The sequence below is a fragment of the Poecilia latipinna genome, unplaced genomic scaffold (genome assembly GCF_001443285.1).
Source record: "Poecilia latipinna isolate Pla-1442-1.1 unplaced genomic scaffold, P_latipinna-1.0 Scaffold1272, whole genome shotgun sequence".
NCBI lineage: Eukaryota > Metazoa > Chordata > Actinopteri > Cyprinodontiformes > Poeciliidae > Poecilia > Poecilia latipinna.
Genome location: NW_015113888.1, coordinates 68,521 through 92,277, shown reverse-complemented (window position 1 = coordinate 92,277; position 23,757 = coordinate 68,521). Strand labels below are relative to the sequence as shown.

The 23,757-nt window shown below is 41.6% G+C and overlaps 1 protein-coding gene across 6 annotated transcripts in view; it reads left to right on the top strand.

The window, feature by feature from the left end:
• Positions 1-21,244, top strand: part of LOC106961157 (roundabout homolog 1-like) — a 113,194-nt gene extending 91,950 nt beyond the window's left edge. For 5 of the 6 annotated variants that reach the window (XM_015054696.1, XM_015054698.1, XM_015054700.1 and 2 more), the window contains 25 exons: positions 1,594-1,732; positions 1,825-1,952; positions 4,415-4,423; positions 4,637-4,761; positions 4,884-5,055; positions 7,693-7,898; positions 7,990-8,071; positions 8,164-8,332; positions 8,420-8,586; positions 9,336-9,457; positions 10,179-10,413; positions 11,586-11,707; positions 11,826-11,997; positions 12,212-12,409; positions 13,075-13,101; positions 13,768-13,807; positions 13,988-14,142; positions 14,303-14,665; positions 14,733-14,852; positions 14,939-15,074; positions 16,098-16,648; positions 17,565-17,705; positions 17,796-18,017; positions 18,736-18,887; positions 18,968-21,244. In XM_015054696.1, coding sequence (XP_014910182.1) covers positions 1,594-1,732; positions 1,825-1,952; positions 4,415-4,423; positions 4,637-4,761; positions 4,884-5,055; positions 7,693-7,898; positions 7,990-8,071; positions 8,164-8,332; positions 8,420-8,586; positions 9,336-9,457; positions 10,179-10,413; positions 11,586-11,707; positions 11,826-11,997; positions 12,212-12,409; positions 13,075-13,101; positions 13,768-13,807; positions 13,988-14,142; positions 14,303-14,665; positions 14,733-14,852; positions 14,939-15,074; positions 16,098-16,648; positions 17,565-17,705; positions 17,796-18,017; positions 18,736-18,887; positions 18,968-18,982 — 3,968 coding nt within the window. In that variant the 3' untranslated portion in view covers positions 18,983-21,244. The remainder of the gene's footprint in view (positions 1-1,593; positions 1,733-1,824; positions 1,953-4,414; positions 4,424-4,636; positions 4,762-4,883; positions 5,056-7,692; positions 7,899-7,989; positions 8,072-8,163; positions 8,333-8,419; positions 8,587-9,335; positions 9,458-10,178; positions 10,414-11,585; positions 11,708-11,825; positions 11,998-12,211; positions 12,410-13,074; positions 13,102-13,767; positions 13,808-13,987; positions 14,143-14,302; positions 14,666-14,732; positions 14,853-14,938; positions 15,075-16,097; positions 16,649-17,564; positions 17,706-17,795; positions 18,018-18,735; positions 18,888-18,967) is intronic. The other variant, XM_015054697.1, reaches the window with a different exon arrangement.
• The last annotated feature ends 2,513 nt before the right edge of the window (positions 21,245-23,757 follow it).

Genomic DNA, 23,757 nt, shown 5'->3' with positions numbered 1-23,757 from the left:
TTTGGTTACTTTTCTTATTTTTTTGTGCCAAATAAGGATGAGGGTGCTTGCGAAACTGCATGCAGGATTTATAGACTCCTCAAGTAATGAATAAATAATGACTAGATTTTCTTTTTAATTCATAAATCAGCTCAAACATACAAAGAAAAACTCAGAGTTATCCGTAGACAAATGTCTGACAATCAGCAATCCTGATTGTACCTGGTTTTTATGGTACGACTTGCAAAGCTTGTGCTGCATTTTTAGCTCATAATCTTTCCTCTCTATGGATCTTTTTCTGCATTGATCCAAACCAACGGGTTGCAGCATGTCTTTAAATAATGAAGGACCAGCTCTGCTTGATCAAGGTAGGGTGGTTTTTTTTTTGTTTTGTTTTTTGTGAGATTTTCACCTCTGAGTAGCACCTGGGCTTGAATATTCTCACCATGTTTCCCTGTGAGCATAATTTTCTTTTCAGAACATCTTCTCAAACGCAAGCGCTTTTTTTTTCCTGCAACAAATCTGTAACTTCAATCGACAGGTGTTCCTTTACAGGTTGGGATCTGATCTGCTCCTTTCAGTAGCTGCTGCTGGAGTTTCATACGCTAATATGAATAAACCAGACATCTGCCCTCTAAGCTGCTGCATTTGTGTGCACAGTTATACTTATATTTCTGATTGTTCACTCCTTGATAAATACCAGAATGACACCTTCATACATAAATTCATATCGCTGTCCCCTGCAGAGCTGCTAAATCTCAACTATGAGACTAGAGAGGAGCAGAATTAAAGGTTTTTATAACATAACTGTAGTTAAAAAAAAAAAAAAAAGTTGCTGCTCCTGATTCTAAAGCTTTTGGGGGAAAGTAAAAGTTACTCGTTTCAGTGGAAATTACTTATTAAAAATGTCATTTAACAAGCCAGTAACTATCATTAATTTTGCACTGTGTGTATGAGAGTGATAAAAAAAGTACCACCAAAGAGCTCCTCAAGTGAAAAGATTCATATTTAAATAATGTTTTCCAACTTGTATTATGATCCATAAATGGGATTGGCATGGATAGCACATTTAGCACATTTCACCCTGTTAGCATAGTTTAGAATAGCCTCCCTCTTTGGTTTTCTGCTGTTTCCACTGTCGCCCACATAATGTGTGCAATCCGCATAACTGCATGTTTTCTCTTTTTCCTGATAGTTTTCTGTAAAAGGTTCCGAGTGATCCTAATAGCTCAGCTGTTTCTAAAATAATCAGATTAGCTCATCTGGCACCAAATCCATTTACCACATCTAGATACCTAGAGTAACTTCCCTGTGACTCACTGATTTGCTACTTGTTGTGACATGTAGACATGTTTAAAAAAAAAAAAAAAACACAATAAAACTACTATGTACGTTCCCTTTTTTCCTTATGTCTTTCATTCTAAATGTGTATAATTTGTTGCTTTCGTTTTTCTTGGTCAAAATGTATTTTGCTGAAAATGGTGGACACACGTTTTTGTTTTTTTTCCTCTTTTCCGATCAGCCTCTTCGCCACAGGCACCACAAACACCGTGGCGAGAGATTGATGACCGCGGTGATGCATCTGTGTCTTCTTCCTGTTGTTGTGCCCTTCAGAGCGGCCAACCTTCGTGAAGCGCCCCGGCAACGTGGTGCTGCTGGCGGACGAGAGCGTGGAGTTCCACTGCGTTGTTCAAGGAGACCCCGTCCCCACCGTCCGCTGGAGGAAAGATGACTCTGACCTACCTAAGGGCAGGTAGCGTACAGAAGCACTCCGCCTTTAAATCACGACGCACACGTGGTGCTTTTCAGCTACTTGTCTTATCTCTCGAGTCTTTGTGCCCACAGATTTGAAATCCTGGAGGACCACACTCTGATTGTTCGCCAAGTTGCCTCTCCAGATGAGGGCTCCTACACGTGTATGGCAGAGAACATGGTCGGGAAATCTGAAGCATCTGCCACCCTCACCGTACACGGTCAGTACAAATGTCAGATAAGATATCCAACACCTTCTCTTGAAGAAGAAGGTTTTCTTTTTGTTCAAAATTGGAGCGACTCTCAAATAGCTCTCCCCCCTCTTGTTCTTATAAAACAAGACGTCCGTGCAAATAAATCGTCCGCACCGCTTTTTATTTGCTTCTTTTTAGTGTCCTACAAAATCTGCAACGTTCTCTGCGTCTCGTTAACATGTGATGCAAATTGCAGCGCTTTGTTTACGGAGGGGGGGGAGAGTCTGAGGAAACGTTAACCTGGCCAGGAGAAAACAGAAAAACAGATTCATTTGGTCTGAGCTGTTCTGCCTCAGTGGCACCTTTAGATATGTAAAAGGAGAAGTAAAACAGCTCGTAGACCCGTTCAATTAAACACGTTGCTGTGTCGCTGTGGGTGAAATATACCGAAGCTGGTAGGACTTAATTAAAGATAAGGTAGCAGTGGTTTCTTGCTGGGAAGTGGCATGGTTCCAATTACATTTTCTTCCCTTTTCTCTGCAAACCTTGGAAAAAAAAAAAGAAAAAAAAAAAACTGGCTTCAAGGGGTACCGGAGCTGATTTTCTTTGTGGTGAAGGAAAGAAGTGCAGCCAAGTGACAGATCAGTAGTCTTAGTAATTAAAGTGAACAGCAAGGCATCTAAGTATATGGATGTCTCGTAATGAAATGGAAAATAAAACTTTAGGTTAAGTTATAGCCACAGCAGAAGTTCCTTTCATAAATGTGCAATATAACTACTAAGTAATACGAAATAATCCTGGGAGTCGGAGTTTTTAAATTAGGAAGGTTCCTTTAGACGTTACGAACGTTTTTGTGTCTCTTTCCTGAAATAGCTAATTAATTTTTTATCCTTATGTCATCATCAGTATTAATCTAAATTAGCCTCTATGTTCACTAATCCTATAACTTCAGTCATTATTCTCATATTTTAGATTTCGTTTAAATAGAAGAGCTCATCGACCTTCATGTGGTCTTCTGCTGCTGCAGCCTGTCTGCATTGAGGTTAACAGTGTTGTGTGCGTTTAAACAGTGTTTTCTGCTCACCTCGGTTTGTATTGAGCGTTTGTTTGAGCTCGCTCTGCATCACCTTCGCGTTCTCCACCGACCTTTGACGACGACGTATTATTTTGTCCAAACGACGTGCCTTTGTAACTTGTTGTAGTTTCGTTTTTTTTTTGTTTTGTTTTTTTTTGAAAAACTGTAAACCCGAGTGACGGTTGCATGTGAAAGTTGCAGTAGATCAGCAGTTTACTCTGAGCACCCTGTCTGGCAATAGCAACCGTGCCACGTTCAAAGCGACTTAAATCCCCTTTCTTCCCATTCGGATGCTCACTTTGAACTTCAGCAAGTCACATTCACCGTTCTGGACGCCTAAAGGCACTACCGTGTGACAGGCAGATTTTCTGTGTTAATAAGTAATTGAACAGGTTAGCTGGTGAGTGCAACGTTTTTCTTTTTATGAAGGGCGTACTACCTGCTCTTGTCTTATCTTAAAAGGAAAATAATTAATGAGATCACAAGAGAAAGATCCTGCAATTTATATGCAAGCTTCTGTACGTATATAAGGCAGTAATGTGTTTAAAAAAAAAAACCCAGTGCGACTTTCTGAGGCAGTATGGTCATGTTCAACTCCACCCTAATTAAAGAGCATTCAGACTGGCCTTCCACATGTGTACACAGTCATACACATTCAGCTTCAAAGCAGATTGAATGAATTGGGAATGAAACAATTATTTAGCTCTTATTTAAACAAGCAAGACAGATTAACAACAATTTCCTATTTTCAACTGTGGCTTGGCAAATAGCAGGAGCCTTGAGGGAGAGAAGAAAAGAAAATCACATATTGTGCTTTGCAAAAATGATTTTGTACCCCTTGAACGTTTTCACATTTTCTCACAGTACAACCACAGTCGTTAATGTGCTCTCTTTTATTTTTAAGTTGTTGTTTGTTTGTTTCTTTTTGTTTACAATTCAAAGACTGAAAAGTTAACGAGTTAATCATTTTCTCTACACATTATCCCTTCTGTGAGACATGATGTCTGCAACGTGAAGCTTTCCATCAAATCTCACTGACCAGAGCTAGAACTTTATCAAACATTTTCCGTCACACTACCTATCATACAAAACCTCGAATGCATTAGATACAGAGACATTGAACATTCTCACATTTTGTCACAGACCCTGCAGGGTGCATACTCTTACAAGAGACGGTACATGGTTGAACATTCGTAAGAAATAGTTTAAACCATGATATAGTCGAGGAAAAGTGAGAGATGCAAAGGATGACAGTAAAAGGCAGGTGTGAAAAGATGCTTAACATAACTCAAGGAAAACCATAAGCTCGGGGTAGGGGGGTTATTTTGTTGTCATCCAGTGAGAAGATGTTGCTGTATGGTCAAGTTCTGCATCACTCATTCCACTGTTCTTTTGTTTCTTCCTTCTCTTCTAGTCGACACGGGTAAGTTGTCTTCCATCCCTCATCCACCATCAGACAGCAACAGGAAATCATGAACCTGTGTCGCTGTTATTCCATCCACCATTACAGTATGTAATGCATAATATGTGTGGGTAAAAAGAGCATTTTATATGCACGTAGGGATGCTCTAAAAACACTGAATGATCAAAAGATGTGTTAGGCCGCCAATTAATTAGAGCTTCCCCTCTTGTGCAGTGCCCCCCGCCTTCGCCGTTCGCCCCAGGAACCAGGCGGTGTCGGTGGGCAGGACGGTCACCTTCCAGTGCGAAGCCACGGGCAACCCGCAGCCGGCCATTTTCTGGCAGAGGGAGGGCAGCGAGGTGAGACTGACCCAACCCCCCACCCCTCTTGTTCTGCCATCCCACTAAATCACTGCTCGGTGTAAATAAAGATAACGAGGGGGAGGGAGAGCTTCTAACTGCGATTTGCCTCCCTTCTCCAGAGTCTTCTGTTCTCCTACCAGCCGCCACAGCCCTTCAGCCGTCTGTCCGTCTCCCAAATGGGCAGCTTAACCATTACGGACGTTCAGCGCTCTGACGCGGGCTTCTACATCTGCCAGGCTCTCAACATAGCTGGCAGTGTCATTACTAAAGCTCTGCTAGAAGTTACAGATGGTGAGTAATGGAGAAAGAGGCCAAATGAGACGACTTGCGCTTCGGTCTGCTGATTCTTCATTCGCAGCTCCTTTTTTTTTTTAAATAACTTTGGCAAAAAAAAATCGATTGACACGGTTTTGGAAAAGAAAGTGTGTGTTTTAAACTTTGGGTTTTACTTATCAGAGCTTCATCAAAACTCTAATGTTCTACCACCATGTTCTAGCACTATTTAAATTTAACCTCAAAGCACTACGGCGAATATAGATTTCTGCGTTGCTTGTCAACTACAAAGCATGCAGACCCCTCAGGTCTTCAGAGATCTGCTTAATCAGTGTTTCCTGGACTAGAACTTATCAATGTGATACATTGTTTTCTTATTTATTTAGTCTTTCTTTCAATGGCCAGTGCCATTGAAAGAAATGGCACTGGCCATTTCTTTCTTTCCAATCAACCAGAATGGATTGCCTTCCTCCTGGTGCTATATGTCGATAAACATGCCTTGCCTTACCTCAGGTGTACAAAACTCTTATTATTTAAAAAGCAAACATGATTCCAAGACTTCTGGAACAATGTCCATTGGTCAAATAAAGCTGAATCAGATGTCCTATACACAGCTTGTTTTGGTGAAAACTGAACAAGAATGGTTGGGGGGGAGGGGGGCCTTAAGGTAATGCAACGGCCCAGACGAAGTCCAGATCACCACCCAGTTAAAACTGATCGGTATTTAAGCAAGAGCAAACAACGTTTAATAAACAGCGGGATTGTAGATACCAAAAATTACTTACACGAAGCCCCCTGATTGGTGAAACCCTAGAAGTGAGGGTCAGAGTACTTTCCTCCGAACTGATGTAAGATCCCTTTGAACATTTGCTGACGTTGTTTGTCTTTGTTCCACAGTAGCGAGTAGACGTTTGTGAATGAAGTCTGGTGATTTTGACATATGATGCCATTTATAGGTAGTGTGTAAAAGAGCTCGGAGGGGGGACTCTAATCCAAATCCAACACGACGAAATATCTGTGTTAATTGCTTTCGAAAAACCAATTTATCTGTGCTTGGAGGCTCACACCCCTAATTACACACCTGTGTGAGCACGCATACATGTAACTTGGTGAAATGTACGTGCATTATATTTACGGGAGATAATTGCTTCAGGTTTCAACAGACAGTAAATGGATCCACTTGCGGAGTTATTAAGTGCAACGCTCGCAGTCACGGACGTTTTTTCACGCGCGGCAGGTGTGCGGCGTTTTTACAAAGAGGGATGATGGCCCATTTTTTTTTTTTTTTTTCTTTTTTTTTGTCGTAGATCTGCTCCCTGACTTGTACTTCTCTCACCTAAATTCCCTCCATCCGAACACATTCCTTTCATCTCCAACTGGAGAGGTGCATTTGTATGGTAATAACGGGCTCACATTACCCCGGGCGCTTTTTAAAACATTTTTTCATCATTTTTTTTTTTTTTTTTTTTTGGGTGGTGGGGGCGGGAGGAGGAACAGGAGTGTTTTTTATTTTTTTTATTTATTTAGCTGTCTTAAACCTTCACCCCCACTCACAGGTTTTTTTTTTTTTTTTAATGTGTGTGAGAGAGGGAGCTCTGTTATCTAAGTGGAACTGTTATTAGTTGGGCTTTGCTGTCATGATTGGATCCGGCTCCAGCAGTACCTTCTACCCAATGAATGATTAGTTGCCCTCCGCTGGAGGGGAAAAGTTGATTTCTTTCTCCTCGAAACCCTGCACATCCACCTAAGCCTATTGTTCTCCTGCTTTACCAATTTTCCTCCCAATATCTTTCACATCTTATCTCTTTCTGCCTCCTCTCCACTTCATTTTATTTTCGCTCGTCTCATCTTTCTTACTTTTTATAGCTTTCTCTGTTTATAACTTTGACCCTTTTTTTTGAGCATTAGCTCAATTTCTAATGACCTGCACTTTAGTTTAGTTTTTTTTTTATTTTTTTTTAACCTCTTTAGGTCTTTTGTTTTAAAAGCGAACAGAGGGAGACGGGAGTTTAGGAGAAAAAGAGCAGACGATAAAAATTTAATGTGACACAGTTGATGTTTAATATCTTAAGCATGACCTTCTGTACTTATTTTTCTAACATTTAAACAAATCAAAGTCTTGTTAAAGACTAGCAGTTAGCAGTCTCTGTGTTTTCCCTTTTCTCTTTCCCTATTTGGTCAAAGTGTGAATGTTGAACGACAGTAGGGCGTATTGTGTTCTTTTCGGTGAACAGACTCGTTCCCTTGAACTAAAGTACTTCATGTAGCATTGACATTTAAATATTCAGCATCATTTTCCATACTTTTGTTATCCTGTAGAAGAGGTTTGGTGAAGCTCTTCTTGTTTCTCAAACCCAACAAATTCAAATACACAATTTTTGATCCATTGTTTGGTTACAAATGAACGTATTGCTGTCTCAAAACCAAAGACATGAGTTGAAATAAACAACTCAGCAGTTTTTTTGTTGTTCTTTTACGAGGTAAAAAATAAGAGTCTACTTAATCCTTATCCATTTATTTTTCTAAACAGGATAAGATACATTGTTCAAGTCAGATGCTTTATTGCTGTGTTTAATGTACAATGTGAGAAATATTCCCATCGAGTCGTTTTTTTTTTTTCCCCACCTTTTCCATTTTTTTTTTGTTTTCTCACAGCTGGATCAGAGCACCCCCCTCCCGTCATCCGCCAGGGTCCCGCCAATCAGACGGTTCCCGTTGACAGCACGGTAGTATTGGGTTGCCAAACTGTTGGCGCTGCGCCTTCCGCTGTCCACTGGAAGAAGGACGGCATAGTGGTCTCTCCGGTGGATTCTCGGATGTCCCTAACAGAAACGGGGTCACTGAAGATCCACTATGCAAAGGTAAGGCCTAAAGTGCAATAGCAATTGCAAAGACCAGGCTTGTCGCCATGTCAACCGGTTAACCTGCGCACCTGAATCTTTTTCTCGTCAGCTGGGCGATTCAGGGTTCTACACATGTGTTGCTTCTAGTCCGAGTGGAGAGGCTTCCTGGACTGCGTATCTGCAAGTGGAAGGTGTTTTATTCATACGCAGGGATTTTATTCTTCCTCCTGAGGATTACTGTAAAGTTCACACTTTGGTAAATTTGTTGCGCTCTCTGTGGCAGAGTTTGGCGTTGTTGTCCAGTCTGGTCATCCCAAAGATTCCCACCTGATTCCTGGTGCTCCGTCTAAACCTGAAGTTTCTGATGTTAGCCGGACGTCTGTCACGCTGTCATGGAAATCCAGCCCTAATCCTGGCGTAGCGCCCACATCCTACTTAATTGAAGCATTCAGGTTAGATATATTTGTGCTCTTTTTGAATTCACATCATATTTTGTTATATGTATGTATCCTATTTGATTTCTCCTCGTCTTTCCGCAGCTATACGTTAGGAAACAGATGGGTGACATTAGCAGAGCATGTGAAGACTGAGTCCCATGTTCTGACTAATCTGAAACCTGGAACTGTTTATCTCTTCATGGTCAGAGCCAGTAATGTTTATGGCCTTAGTGATCCCAGTCCAATCTCTGACTCAGTCAGAACTCAAGGTAAGTGTAAGGCCTCAGTTTTCACTTCGCTTCTAGCAAACACCTTAAACTTCACAGAAACGTTTCATTTCAGATACTCGCTTGATATTAGCGGGTAAAGTATTCAGATTCTTTAAACTTTTTATTTTTATAACCGCAAAGTTTGATGTGTTTGATTTTTTTTGACATCAGACCAAGACAGAGTAGCGCAAAGTTGTGAAGTGGCAGTAAAGTCATACATCATTTTCAAAGCTTTTTACATGATGTTCTGAATTGAAACCCCTTTGTTTTTATACCCCCAAATAAAATCCAGGGCGACCAACTGCATATTTTACTCTGACATACAGGCGACCCGTCCAGGTTGTAGACCACCTCTCTAGTCAAAGTCCAAACCACCGTGGCATGACTTGAACCACACGAACAAATGACTAAACATGTTATGTTTTTAAATTTGTACTTGTTTTTAATGATTTTGTGGACGTGGTTTGCAATTCAGGGCCACCGTTGGAAAAGTGCTGCGTATACAGACGATTTCCATCGAGCCTGACTGATCTTGAACTGCCCTGCAAAGATAGCAGCGACATGACCCCGAAAAACATTCTGCTTTTCAGATTTTTATTTGTGAAAAGTTCTGAAAACCCATCTAAAATTTTTCCTTCCAATTTATTGCCATGCCATTATTTTTCATACATATGTATTGGTCTTTCCCATAAAATCCCACACTTCTGAAATGTTTAGTGTTTAACATTTTTCCTTTGCTCCACACACAGACAGCTCCTCCACCATGCAGGGGGTGGACCACCGTCACATCCAGAGAGAACTGGGAGATGTTGTGATCCACCTACACACACCGACAGTCCTGTCATCTTCAGCTGTCCGGGTCCACTGGATGGTGAGTTCATCATGTTGGCCGTACTGCAGATAGACGCCCTCACAGCTCCCGGAATTAAGACAAATGAGACAAAAAGTCAAACACGAACACACGTCTTTTGTTTTTGGGTCAATAGCCAGCCTCGGAAAATAAGAGTTGCTGATAGATTAGCGACCGCACTTTCATCAGATATGAAACTAAGTTGTGGTTAGTGTCAACACAGTTGTCTACTGTGTTGAAAGAAATTATAAAAATACTCTGTTATACATTACGTGCTGCTAAGATGATAGAGAGTTGGTTTAGAGAGGCAACAAATGAATTGGTCTTTGTTACCCATTGAGTTTAGCTTCATACAGATACAACTATGCCAGCAGCATTTTTCTGTGTGGGTGTCTGCTCAGAAATTCTTTCAGGCACCCTTTGCCAAAAATCATGCGGTTTAAACGGAAAGTGCTTAGTTGTCTTTTTGCTTGTTTTTCCTCAAACCATGCTGAGTGGAAACTATTAATGACCTCAGATTGTGGTTTGCACAGAGAATTCACATTTCATCTGTGGAAGTTAATAGGAGAAGTAGGGTTACTAAGCTTTAATACATCCTTCCTACGGGATGTTTAACGCAAACCAAGACTTGCACTGGTTTCGCATTTAAAGGCATATTATGTGATGCACTTATTAATTTATATGTTTATAAGGAAATTGCCTCTCAGGGGGTAAATAACTACTTGAATTGAATGGGTCCTAGGTGGAACAGCAGTCCCCTTACATCCAGGGCTACAAGGTGCTTTACAGGGTATCCGCGGAGCACGGGCAGCCGGAATCGCAGTGGGCTGTTCTGGAGGTGCGTGCCCTGCCGGAGGACGGGGTGGTGATCAGTCAGCTAAAGAAGGGATGCATCTACGAGTTCAAAGTGCGACCTTTCTTTGATGAGTTCCAAGGAGCTGACAGTGAGGTGAAGGTTGTCAGGACATTGGAAGAAGGTAATTTATTTTTTCTTAGAACAGTTTCTTTAAATATAGGTGAGAAAGTCCAGCTGGAGCTACAGAGCCTTGCAAAGTACTCATACGTCCTGAATTTTCTCACACATTGCAGCTACAAAACTTAAACATTCTTCAGATTTTATGAGACAGACGAACACAGGGTTACGTAAAATGGCGAAGTAGAAGGAAAACGAAAATCTCAAAAGTGAGTTAAAAGAAATTACTTTGTAGAAGTACATTTTGCTGCAATTACATCCCTCTTCCATTGATTGTGTGTTGCTATCAACCTTGGATGTCTAAAGGCTGACATTTTTTGCCCATGGTTCTTTCAATACTCGGCGGAAGTGGATGGAGAGCGTCTGTAGACAGAAGTTTTCCAACCTTGTTTTGATGCAGACTTTTCCATAGTACCTCTGCCTGTGTGTCTCCAGCCTATTGTCCCTCCTACATGACTTGTGAGAAACTTCAGACTGGATTTTGTCTGATTTCATTTCATCAATGGCTCTCTTCTTGCCACTTTTCCATAAAGGCCTGATATTGAGAGAAAGGAAAATCGTCAGTCAACAGATGTTCTTGCCTAAGCTACCATTGCCTACCATTGGCCTTCTGACCGTTTCTTTGATAAATCCTTTAAGTTGAGGTGACTGGTCGTGTTTCGGTAGCTTTACAGTAGTGCCACACTCTTTCCACTTTTCAGAAGACAGATTTAACATTAGCCTGTGCTGCTAAGATGGCAGCACAAGCTATCATCTTAGCCTGTAAGCTTTTAGCACAGGCTAACTCTTCTTTACACATCTCTACTGCTAGATCTCCAGTTTAATCAGTCTCAGTTTTGCCATTTGTGCACAATTAAATCACACATTGGTGGGTCATATTTACTTATTAGCTTATGGTTGGGTTTATGATTACCTTAAAGTTTATTTATCAGAAGTTGTGTAGATTATTTGTGCGATGATCATAACAAATATGATCACAGTTTCTAGTTGTAATGTGACAAACTGATTAAGTTCAATGTGTATGAACACTATTGCAAGGCTCAGTAAATATTTGTGTTATTAAAAACAAATCCTGTTGCAATAGAGAAATGATGCATTGCTTTATTCAGTGCAAAGCCATATCAGGTAAGTCTTCCTTCATGTGCCTGTTGCCAAGTGTGTGTATTCCTGTTTTAGCCCCGAGAAGAGCTCCCCAGGGTGTTACAGTCACGAAGAGCGATGCCAATGGGACTGCTATCCTTGTTTCCTGGAAGCCACCTCCAGAGGGGGGAGAGGACGGAATCATTCAGGAATACAAGGTCTAAAAATACCACAGCTCAAATCTGTTCTGGTTCTTTTTTTTATAATTTGTCTCACTGTGTTGTTGAGTGTGTCCCTCTGGCAAACATCGTCATCTTGTCACTGCGTTTTCCACAGATCTGGTGCCTGGGTAACGAGAGCCGCTACCACGTGAATCAGTCGGTGGATGGGTCAACCTTCTCTGTGCTCATTCCCAGTCTGGCTCCAGGAATTCGCTACAGCGTAGAAGTTGCAGCAAGCAACGGTGCCGGCCCAGGAGTCAAGAGCGATGTGGCGTTCTTTCAATTAGGTAATTGTTCCCTCTGAACGGGACAGCAGACTGCTGGGTGGCGTTTAGTTTGAAGTTTCTGTTCCTCTCGTTCGTTTTTTTTTTTTTTATATTAAATCCACTTGGTTGTCAATAACTTCTGGATAGCTTTCACATTTTTATTTTCATTTTTTCTACGTACACAGCTCTTTCCGTACTCACGTTCAAGCCTGTCCTCCTGCTTTTTATTGGTCAGATTCTGCCGGCCAGATGATGGACATCAGCGACAAAAGAGGCACCTTGTCCCAGATCTCAGAGGTGGTGAAGCAGCCGGCTTTTATCGCAGGCATTGGCGCCACCTGCTGGCTCATCCTCATGATTTTCAGCGTGTGGCTGTACCGTCATCGCAAGAAGAGGAGTGGCCTCAGCAGCACATACACCGGCATCCGGAAGGGTGTGTTCCCGTGTCCCCTCACCGTTTTAGCTCATGAAATAATTTGCAGAGACTCGGGATATCAAAGTATATTACCATTTGGAGTGCCTGTATTGAATAATATTATAATTAAGGTGGCCATCAAACACTGACATTTTGCCACCACACAACACACAAGTCATCATTGCAATTATATTGAGGGAAATCTTCCTGGTGATAAGCAAATGAAGATCAAAGGGGGGGAAATGGTCTCTGGTCTAATCATCCTTTGACATATTTGCGTTCCAGGCAGTGTTGACATTCGGTGGCCTTTAATCGCATATTTGTAGAGCGCCATTTTGTCAGTGCACCACAGTGTTTAGAGGTAAAGAGCTTGTCAAGCTGCCAAGCTTAAATCTGCCACAGTGTTTCTGCTGTCTGTCAGGCTGACCCCTTCATTAACCTTCACCTGGAGACTCAAATTGAAAAGACAAGCAGCATTTGCAAATGAGGCTCATAGCTTATATTTAAAAGCACACGTCAAGTGATGTGTCCAGAGCACTCAGCAGTCTATATCTTCAATAAAAGAGTAGTTTTTATTATTATTATTATTATTATTATTATTATTATTATTATTATTATTATTATTATTATTATTAATATTTTATGGTTTTACTAATTTTTTCCTCCCTCATTTTTCTCCACAGTCCCATCTTTTACGTTTACACCTACAGGTATGTACTTTATAGCCTGATGAATAACTTTTTTTTAAAAAATCCTATTCATTCTAAAGATGCACTGACTTGGGATTTTACGACGAACTTCCAATACCGATTTCGGGTGGCGACCCGTTGATGCCAGTTTTAGCCTAATCTGATTTCTGTTTAGGATTAGGAAATAAATATGTTTTATTTTTTTATTTTTTTTAACTTTCTGGGTAAACTGATAACCAGCTCATGCAGCCAATAGGATCTTTTAGAAATCCTGAGTTAAAAGCTTTAAAGTTCAAACTGATGAAAATTGATTTCTGATTTATGTTTGTTTTCTCTAAATAAAATGAAGAGAGGCAATCAGAATTATAAGGAGCTCATTTTATGCAAGGAATAACATAAACGTGCACAGTAGATTGTCTAGTCGTAACCTGGTCTATCAGCACAACAATACTGGTTATCCTGACTAAATTACTGTACCGAAATGAGTAAATGCAATGAAGATAAGCTAAACACAAATCTATTAAAGAAAAGAAAGCATGTATTGAAGTGTGCAGACTTGACTTCACATTTTTTTCCCCACTGTCTCCGCTTGCTGTTCATGGCTGTCTTCACTGTTGGCACTTTCTCTTTTATTTTTCATCAAGGTTGAACGTCTTTTTTCTTTTTTCTTTGCTTTTGTCTTCTCAGTGGCATATCAAAGAGGAGATACTGTGTGCGGAGCTGGCAGGTGACTGATATTTTTGTCCCATTGTTGTTACACGAGAAAATGCCAGTTACCCTGCAGAACCACTAGGGGGAGATGTCTTCCCACGCTCGAAGTGGTCTCAGCCGCTCGCTCTGTTATAGTATAGTATAAACAATATCAGTGGGTCTTAGATTGACGGCGCTGTGATCCTCCTTGTTGCAGGCCTGTCCCTCTCAGCATGGGCGAGCCTCTGAACCAGCTGTGGCTGCCAGACAACTGGCCAAACGCATGTGCCAATCATAAGGACTGCAGCATCAACTGCTGCAATAATGGCAACGGCACCAGTGACAGCAACATGACAACATACAGCCGACCAGGTTAGAGCAAAACAAAAACACACCTCATAGCTCACATAGACGCTTCTGAAATACAGCCTCTATTACTAATAAAACACCAACACCTTGCAGCAATGCTTGAAGATTTATAGCCTCTCGTGCCATTGCTTTGTTCATGTGCTGCTTTGTTTCTCCTCCTTAGCTGACTGCATTGCCAACTATGGAAACCACCCAGAAAACAAGCAGGGGGGACAGCTTGGTTCTGAGACCCCCATATACAGCGACGTGAATCTCTCCAGCAAACTCACTGAGATTAAGACGTTCAACAACTCCAACTTTTGCTACACGAGCCCGGGAGGCGACTCGTCGGGCACGTACGAGCCCATACCGTATGCCACCACGCAGCTCATACAGGCCAACATTAAAAACAAGGCTGCCGCCGCCGCCGGCTGTGCAGCCGAGCCCCCGGACATACCCTGCTGGAAGCAGCCGCCCAACCTGCCGCCGATACCCAAAGAGATGGCAGCGCTGATGCAGCACAGCACAGCCGAGCAGCGCTGTAACGGTACGTAGCAAATCAAATGTTCTGTGCTTTGTATAAATTTCAAAATTCACACAAAAGATGTTTCCAGATCTGCAGGGAAGCGAGGGCATGATCCACCCCAAGACGATGCCGTACAACCAGACCCGCGACCACAGCACAGGAGGCTCCCATCAGAGCTCCGACAGAGGCAGCAGCAGCAGCACCTCAGGTGAGGGCATCGCCCGTCCTAACGCGCCGTGTCGATATCGACGAGAGAACCGGCCTGCGTTTATTTCCAGCGTGTTCCTTTCTCAGGGAGTCAAAATCAAAGGAAAGGAATGCGGGCCCAGAAGATTCCCAAACACAACGCGATGAACTGGGGGGACGCCGTGTCCGATCCTCATCCCAACGCCTGGGACTGCGACGAGTACAGTCTGCCCATGGAGAGGAGGTACGAAACAAGGCAAAAGACGCAGTGCGTGACTCTTTGATGCAGCAGCTTCATAGTAACTTATACAAGTCATGTTCAACAATAAATGTAACGACCTGTTGCCACAGCAACAGCTGTAAATCTTTTGTCTGTCCTTATCAGCTTCGAATTGTAGAAACTGACGTTTTACACATTCTTCACTAAACATCTCCAGCTCACTTGGGTTTAAGTCTGGACTTTGATCATGCCATTCTGAGACATTACTAGGCTTTGATCCACAGCATTCTGTTGTATCTCTAGCTGTCTCTAATGGGTTTTCCTTTCATTATTTCCCAGTGTACCATCTCCTCTTCACCTGGGTACTCCCACTGCATGATGCTGCAACCACCGTGTTTTACTGTAGCGACAGTGAATGTAACACTCAGTTTTTTTTTATATGAGATCTTTTTTCTACCACCTCACATGTTATGGGTCATTTTAATGCCCCACAAGTTTAAGGCTAAGGCAACGATATGATAAAATGGGGTTGAAATTTTAGTTGGCGTCCTTACTCAGTTGGAGGTTACCGCCAATGACTGCAGCCTGCTTGATATGTTGCTGTGGCAACCGTCAAGTCTGCTTTAGCTGCCTGGTATGAGAAATACTTGGTATATTTGGAGCTATTTCTAGAAAATCTGGTTATTTATATACTGCTCAAAAAAATAAAGGGAACATTTCACTTTAATTTTGTGTGTGGCTCCAAATCCAGGCCTCCATTGGTTAATAAATTTGATTTCCATTAATGATTTTTGTGTGATTTTGTTGTCAGCACATTCAACTTTGTACAGAACAAAGTATTCAATGAGAATATTTCATTCATTCAGATCTAGGATGTGTTATTTGAGTGTTCCCTTTATTTTTTTGAGCAGTGTATATATATAAAAAAGCTGAGCTTATTTCCAAATCCAATAATCACTGTGTATTTTTCAGAAACCGTTTCCGACTGTCACTCCACCTCACTGGTTTAAGACTCTACCTTGTCTTTTCCATAATTATTCTTACCAGCTTTGATCCAGAGGAGAGACTGGACAGCTGCCCCACTCCCCCGGTCAGAGGAGTAGCCTCATCAACTACTGAAGCGTCCTGCAGCGGCGTACCCGCCGCTCCACCGCAGGGAGACCTTAGCAACGGCCTGCAGGATGGAGCCGAACACCTCGCCCACACCTACTGCTCAATACTGGACACAGATGGACCGGAGGAGAACGAGGAGGAAGCCGACGAGGAGACGGAGGCCGCGCTGGCGGAAGATCTCTACAGCCAATCCCAGCACCACCTGAAGCACAAGCAGCAGCCGCACCACGTCTCTCCGCACAAACTGCTCCTGCAAGGTCTGGAGCAGACGCCGGCCTCCAGCACCGGGGATCTGGACAGATCGGTCACAGGGTCTATGGTCAACAGCTGGGGCTCGGCGTCTGAGGATAACATCTCGTCAGGCAGGTCCAGCGTCGTGAGCACATCGGAGGGCTCTTTCTTCACAGACGGCGATTTCAACCAGGCTGTCGCTTCTTCCAGGGATATTGTAGGCCTGCGCATGTGCAGGTACCCAGAGGTGCCAGGTGAGACAGATGTGTGGTTTGTCCTCAATACACCTCCTGTTTTTTTTTTGTTTGTTTGTTTTTCCTTTCACTTTATAATATGACTTTATGTCTGTCCAAGTCTAGGACAGTAGGCAACGTAAATGTCAAAGTAGGGTCGCAGACTTCTGGCAACAAAAGCAGGCAATACCAAAACTAGTCTCTTTTTTTTTTCAAATCTTCAGTTTTGAGCAATAGATCTTCAACTCTACTTCAAAAATAAAAAGAAAATATCTATCTATCTATTTAAAGGGGTTAGTTATGTTACATAATCATCAGAAACCTACCTGGAGTGTTGCTTTGATTCTTTCTGCATGTTTGAGAGATCCTTTAGTCTCCCGTGGCAACCATTCACCTGTGCAAAACATGTTGAGGGGGACCGAGGATGGAGCTCCTCCTCACAGCTGCTGTTTCCAAGCTTTAACATTCGGCAACACCCACACTCAGCTCCTTCAGACTAGCCAGCAGCATTTAGCAAACACCCGGTGGAACTGCATGTCTGCTGAGCTCATTATACGAGCTACTTCTCAATTAAACGCTGGTAAAAACATTGTTGAAACATTAATAGAGGGGCAATGTTGTGATGACTTCCTGAAGGCAGAGTGTTGGGAAGAGCAGGATGTTCTTAAAGAAACAGAGGCCCAATTCAAAGGGATTAAGTTGCAAATTTTGTCTATAATAATGATAATAATATATTTTATTTATAACGCCTTTAAATTAAATTGAGATCTGAAAGGGCGTATTCACACTCTGATGATGACGCCAGTGGATTGGAGCCATGGCTGCCCTGGGGCAATGTGGCTGGAAAGCACATAACCCCGGCCTTTTAAGAAAATGTCCAAAATTACTGTGTGCAGTTTAATCTTTTGTGTCTAACTAGAGTTTGTCACGAATTCAGGTCGGCGGCACCAGCGAGCAAGCAGCCCCATGTCGACGGACAGCAACATGAGTCCTGCGATAACACACAAAAGGCCCAGACGCCATAAACCAAACCAGTCTGGACAACAGGACTACCAATCCAAAGATATCTTCAGCGACGGTAAAGTCACGAGAAACCATGAAATTTGCTGCTGCGTACATCTCCGGCAGCGCTAACAGGGTCGCTCGCTTTGTTCTGCTTTTCCCCCAGACTCTTGCATGCCTCTAAATTTCACGAACCAGATGTCCCACGACGACCACAAAGCGAGGGGGGCGACTCTGCCTCGGATGGGCTCCGGGCAGGGCCGGGCCAGACGAGGCAGCGCCGGGACTCACAGGGCCAGAGACGTAGCGACCGAGCAGAGAGAGAGTCAAGAAATGGACAAGGTTCCACAGGGGGCTAAAGGAAACAACAACAACCGACAGCATTCAGGTATGGAAGAAGTTACACCGTTACTGAAATATTTTTAACACTGTTATAAGCCTGGCGGGCCACCAGGCTAAGCATAACGGGGTTTTTTAAGTCTTTTTAAAATCTTTTGCATTTTTTAAGACTTTATAGTTGTTCAGGTGTTAATCTTCCAATCTTCCAGTAACCCATGATTATCAAGTTTCCTGTCAACTTGAAACATTTTTTAACTCAAAAACACGACGGGCCGCTGGATGAATGTCTGCCCTCACAGCCAACCACAGGGGCTTAGCAAAAATTTTCTGGGGAAACCTTGACATATATTCTGTCAAAGTTGTTCACATTTTTCAGTGTGCTGTTCAATAATCATTCAGAATGTGGTAGAAAAACACAAAAAAGTGCAAAACTGTGAGGTGGAGAGAGGGAAAAAGGTTTATATTTCCCCTTTTTACATTTTACCAGTAAAAATGTAAAAAGTGTAGCATGAAAATTACAGTCTGCCCCCTTTACTTTGATACCCCAAGATACAATCGATTGTAACCACCTGCCTTAAGAGGTCCCCTAATTAGTAAACAGAGTTCACCTTTGTGTGATTGTCGTTTATTCCATATATCTGGCCTTTATGGAAGAGTGGAAAGAAAAGAAAAGCCTTGTGAAGCATCTCAAAGTCGATGAGTCATATGCAGACATCCAATTGTTTTAATTTCCCACATGCTTGTTTGTCTTCATGCCTCTTCTTCAGAATTCGGGGACGTGCTTTTGTACAGTCGTCCGTCTTTCCCGTCAGGCCAGCCTCAGAGGGAGTCGGGCTGCAATCCATCAAACTTTCAGGCATGTGGAGGCTCAAGGTCCAAACAGGGAGAGCAGGCCATCCTCACAGAACAGGTGGAAGAGGTAAGTATGAACAAGGCTGTTTTCCATGGACTGAAGCTCCACTCAAACTGAAATACACGTGTCTGTTTTTATCCTCATAGTTCCTAAAGAGGTAAGAAGCATCGGGAGCTCCAGAGGAATATACTACAGCTGGACTTGTGGCTTTTAAAATGTGGACATAAACTCTGAAAATACTGCACAACATCCTTTTCTACTTTGAATTTCACATTTGGTGTTAAAAAAACATTGCTCTCATATTAAATGGTGGACTTGTTTTTTTCTTTTCTTTTTTTTTTTTCTTAATGACCAGCATTCAGGTCCTCGAACTGCTGGCTCCTTTGAAAATATAACGAATGCACAGTGGATGGCGGAGATGAGCGGAGTGTTGTCGCTCGCCGCGGTTTGTGTGATATTTGTTCGTCCGTCGTCTTGTTCTTTCTCTGTAACTAAACTGCGGTCATTACCAGCCATCTTGTAAATTGTTTACTGCCACAGAAGTGCTTCAGATTTTTATATAACAGTTTTAATGTTTTTGTTTTGTTAATTAAGTGATGTACATTTTTGTCTCTGTATTTTTTATTTTTTTTTGTTCTACTTTGGTTATGAAAGCACAATCACTTAATTTTATTTGAATTCAGTGTTGAATGAACTTTAACCAGGAGGAAATCAGCTGTCGGGAGTCCCGTTAATCATTTTTATCACTTTACGTCAGGCTGAGAAAAAGATTTAAGAATTGTGATGTGCATTGAGTTGTGTGCTTTTCGGCTGCTTTCATTCAAATTTGAGCTATCTTTGTTGTGTGTACTGGGAGAATTGCATGCAGATTTGAAGCGAAGGACGTTTTTTTTTTTTTTTTTCTAAATAAGTCTGTGCTTTGCCCTTTATTTGGTAATATAAAAAAAAGAATAGTCATGGACTGGTTCCATTTCTTGATTTCAGTGCTGAGTTCATTAAATTCTGTATCCCCTTAGCTTTTGGCAACAAATACAGGAGTAGGGCTGGACAATAAATCACCAATTATAATGCAGAAATGCCTTACAAGCACATTTCATGCTCACATCTGCTCATAATTAAACTGTGAATGTTGGCAAAACAAACATTGTATTTGCTCGTTAATATTAAACAAATATGTTGTTCTGACTTAGTCGTAAATGCACCCACACCGCCTTCCAGAAGTATTCGCAGCCCTCGAACTTTTTCACATTTTTCAACCTTTTTTGTTGCGAAGACTTGAATGTAGCTCATTCAAATCCTGTGGGAGGGTTCCCTGTCTCCGATGAAGCAACGCATCCCCACAGCATGACGCTCCATCTACCATGTTTTGCAGCGGGGACAGGTTGCTAGCTTAGCTGGACGGTTGTGTTTTGAAACGCTCAAAGCCTGGAATATTTCAATTCCTCCTTCAGATTTTTATTTTTTATTTTTTCAAAGTTTGTAGCTGTAGCTTGACATAAAGTGGGAATGGTAATGTGGCAGCAGTTAAATTACAAACGGTCTAGTAACGTCACGTTCAATAGTTTTTGAGCTTATTTAGTTTAAGCTTTCACATTGAAACGTGTAGCCAAACAAAGCTGCTACTCGCTGAGCTGTGTGGAAAAGCTTACTGCTCAACAGGAACTCTGAATTAAGACGGTGTGATAAATGAGCGAGTGAAGGGTTTTACTTTTGAAGCCTATGGTGGCTCGTCAAGCATTGTTTCAAATTAGGATCATGGGCTTTTTGGCAGCTGTTCAGTATCTGACTTGATGAAGCACGATCAGCTCTTTCCTAATGAAAACATCTCCCACCCTGCTCAGCACATGCTGCCTCTCAACTCAAGTATCGAAAACTACTTTAACAAGCGAGGAACAACCCAATAATTCACTAAGACGCACAAATCACTACCAGCTCTTCTCTTTGTTTGCTCAATAAATTCCTTTATAGTTTTGTTGTTGGTTTTTTTTTAACTGTTAAATCTTGGTCTTCTAGTTTAATTTTGTTCAGTGTGGGTGTTATTTTGCCTTTATAATGATTTAAACTGTTTTCTCCTTTTTTTCCCCCACAAACTCAAGGTATTTAGCAGCTCAGCCATATGTCAGCACAGGAGGATAATGAGGCACTAGTTTCATTTTTTTAAATTTCCTCTTGAAGTGTCCTTTAGATAAGTAGCGCCTTTGGCCTAGCCTGTCGATTATTAGCACCAAAACCTTTAATGGTTTGGTGGTCACATCTCAGATGTTAAATTTTTTGAACTGTCCCTTTAACACTCAACTGAGGCAAGGCTGCCAAAAGAATTATGACACTCAAACATAAGGTACGACTCCTTTACCCACTACTTTTCACTTTATTCAAATCAGCATCTTGGAAAAATGATTTAAATTGCGGTCAACTTGTTTTTTGTTTTTTTTTTTTAAAGAAAAGGAAAACAGCTGAAGTGAAAAAAAAAATATGTCCAGCCCTACTCTGTATGTAATTTATTAAACACTTACAGTATGTAACTTTGAATAAACTTTAAATAAATTATGATGTTTATGTATGCACTAGTAACTTGAACCTTTATCACAAGCCACAGTTGAGGTCAGAAGTTTGCATGCACTCATTGTTGCTATAAATGTACCATTAATATGTAGGTTTTCAATCAATCAATTCATTTAATCAATCTTGAATCAGTTTGGACTAATTCTGTTCCAGAGCGGTTTGATAATGCAGCTAACAACTACGCTACTTTTTATTAGAAATATGCATACGTTTGCATATATTGTGCATTTCCTCCAATTCACACACGGTCAAATATATGCTTACACCCACACTAATGTTCGGTTACATTTTACTTAGCTACTTGCACCTTGAGCAGAGAGTTTTTGTGTTCATCATCACAGACCTGGCTGTTAATCTAGTGCAAGTTTAATATAAACCTGCACTAGATTAATCGCAGTCCCGGCTCCTGATGAGTTTAACGGGGGGCGAAATGAATACATAGCAATAATAATACTACTCAAGTAAAAGAAAAAGGTACAGTGCAGTAAAACTACTCATATCAGCACCTTTTTTCCAAAAACGTTACTCAATGTAACAAGTACTACACACTTTTGAACATAAACAAATTGGTAGCCTACAGGCTGCTAGTCAACAAGCTTTAAGGTGATGTATTGGTGTTAGCTCGACATCTTTTAGCTAACATTACCTGCATCCAACACCATTCCTCAACTCACTTGGTTAGTTTGGGGGGGAAACTATGCAGAGTTCTTTGCGCCATGATTCTAACACACACCTGCGTAGCTCTGAACAGCAGCAGCAGGTCTCCGTTGCTGCCGCACAGGTATAAACTGTTGAAGATTTTAAGTTATAATATATTTTAGGAAAATCTCTGGCTCAATCTTCTTACGGATCCCAGGTTCTCCTGGCGGGCCGAAGTGAAACCACACAGAAAACAACGAGTGCAGACGTCACAGAATTTCAGAGTTTAATCCAATAGAAGACAACGTATGAAATTACAACAGAAACTGCAGAGCAACAGAGATATACATTCATTTACCTAAGACAAATATAAAAGAAGAAGAAGGAAAGAAAAGCAAAGACGTGCAAAGACGTCTTTGGAGAATTGCAAGAGCAAATCTGATTTGTTACTCCTGTGTAGAAAGTTTTATGGTGAAGGCGAATTCTTGTCTTTAATTTATTCAAATAAGGTGTATCTTTGCTCATCCAACCAGGAGCTGTCTCTGACCCTCTCTCTGAAGCCAGAAACTCCCTGCAATTTGTTTCCACGATCTAAGGCCATTTGTCCCCTTTGTCTAAACAAAGTGGAAGCAGAGACTCTCCTCTACTGGCCTGGACTCCTGCTGTTTTACGGCTTTTCACAGATCAGTGTAAAAGCTGGAACTTCTCCTGATTGTTTCCCACACAGACAAAGGGCACTTTCAAAAAGATCTTAAACAATCTGCTGTAACTACAGGTAAAATAAAGGTCAATAGGGCAGAATAAGTTATTAATCTGAAAACTATAATTAGGCTATTTCAATCAAGACATGTTAAGTTTTAAAATTAGCATACTTATTTTCTTAAAACCCAGTGCGAGCGTCTAAGCATTCATGTTGCGTTTAGAGGTGGCTCGGAAAAACAGGTCACGACGTGTTAACGACGATTAGACCATTTTAATGGCTGAAAAAAGTGACAGAAGACACAGATATTGTAAGTGCGGAAGCCCCTATTGTATCAAATTGATAAGGAATAACAGAGAGTTGGCCACTCTGAGGTAAAAACAACAAACAGCTTCCAGTCCAGGGGGGGCACGGCTGACTCCATGGGAAGGCAAAGTCCCCCAATGCCCCCCTTTGCCACAGGGCCTGGATTAGTGCAACAACCAGATTAGTTGTGTGTTTGGTATTGCATTGTTGGACCACCCAGTTGTGTCCAAACTCCAATTAACCTATCTAGTTGTTGATTTGACAGGAAGTTAGAAACTTTTACCCTTAAGTGCCACATCAGTACCATTCTGATAATGCCAAACCTTTATTTTACTCTGGCTAAAGTGTTTTACGTATTAAATATCTATTTTGAAGCTTTCACTTCTTTACTGTTGACAGCCTCTCATTCCGTGTTGATGTTGAATTGGCTAAATGGTGGACACGTTATGTTTTCTGGCCCAAACAGGGCAATAATCTCAAGTAACTCAACACGAGCAGGCTAACGAGATATTTAAAACAGATTGTGTTTACCCAATGTCAACCCTGTTGAAACTCTGAAAAACTACACATGAAGGTTTGATCCACACAAGGAAACCAACAAATTCAAATAAACCTGAGAATTTCTGTCAAGAAAGGTTGTAGATGTCAAGGATGAATAATGCCAGAAGCCTCACGATGGACAAAAACAATAAAAGGATTATTTACAGCTTGCAAACAGACATTTGGAGA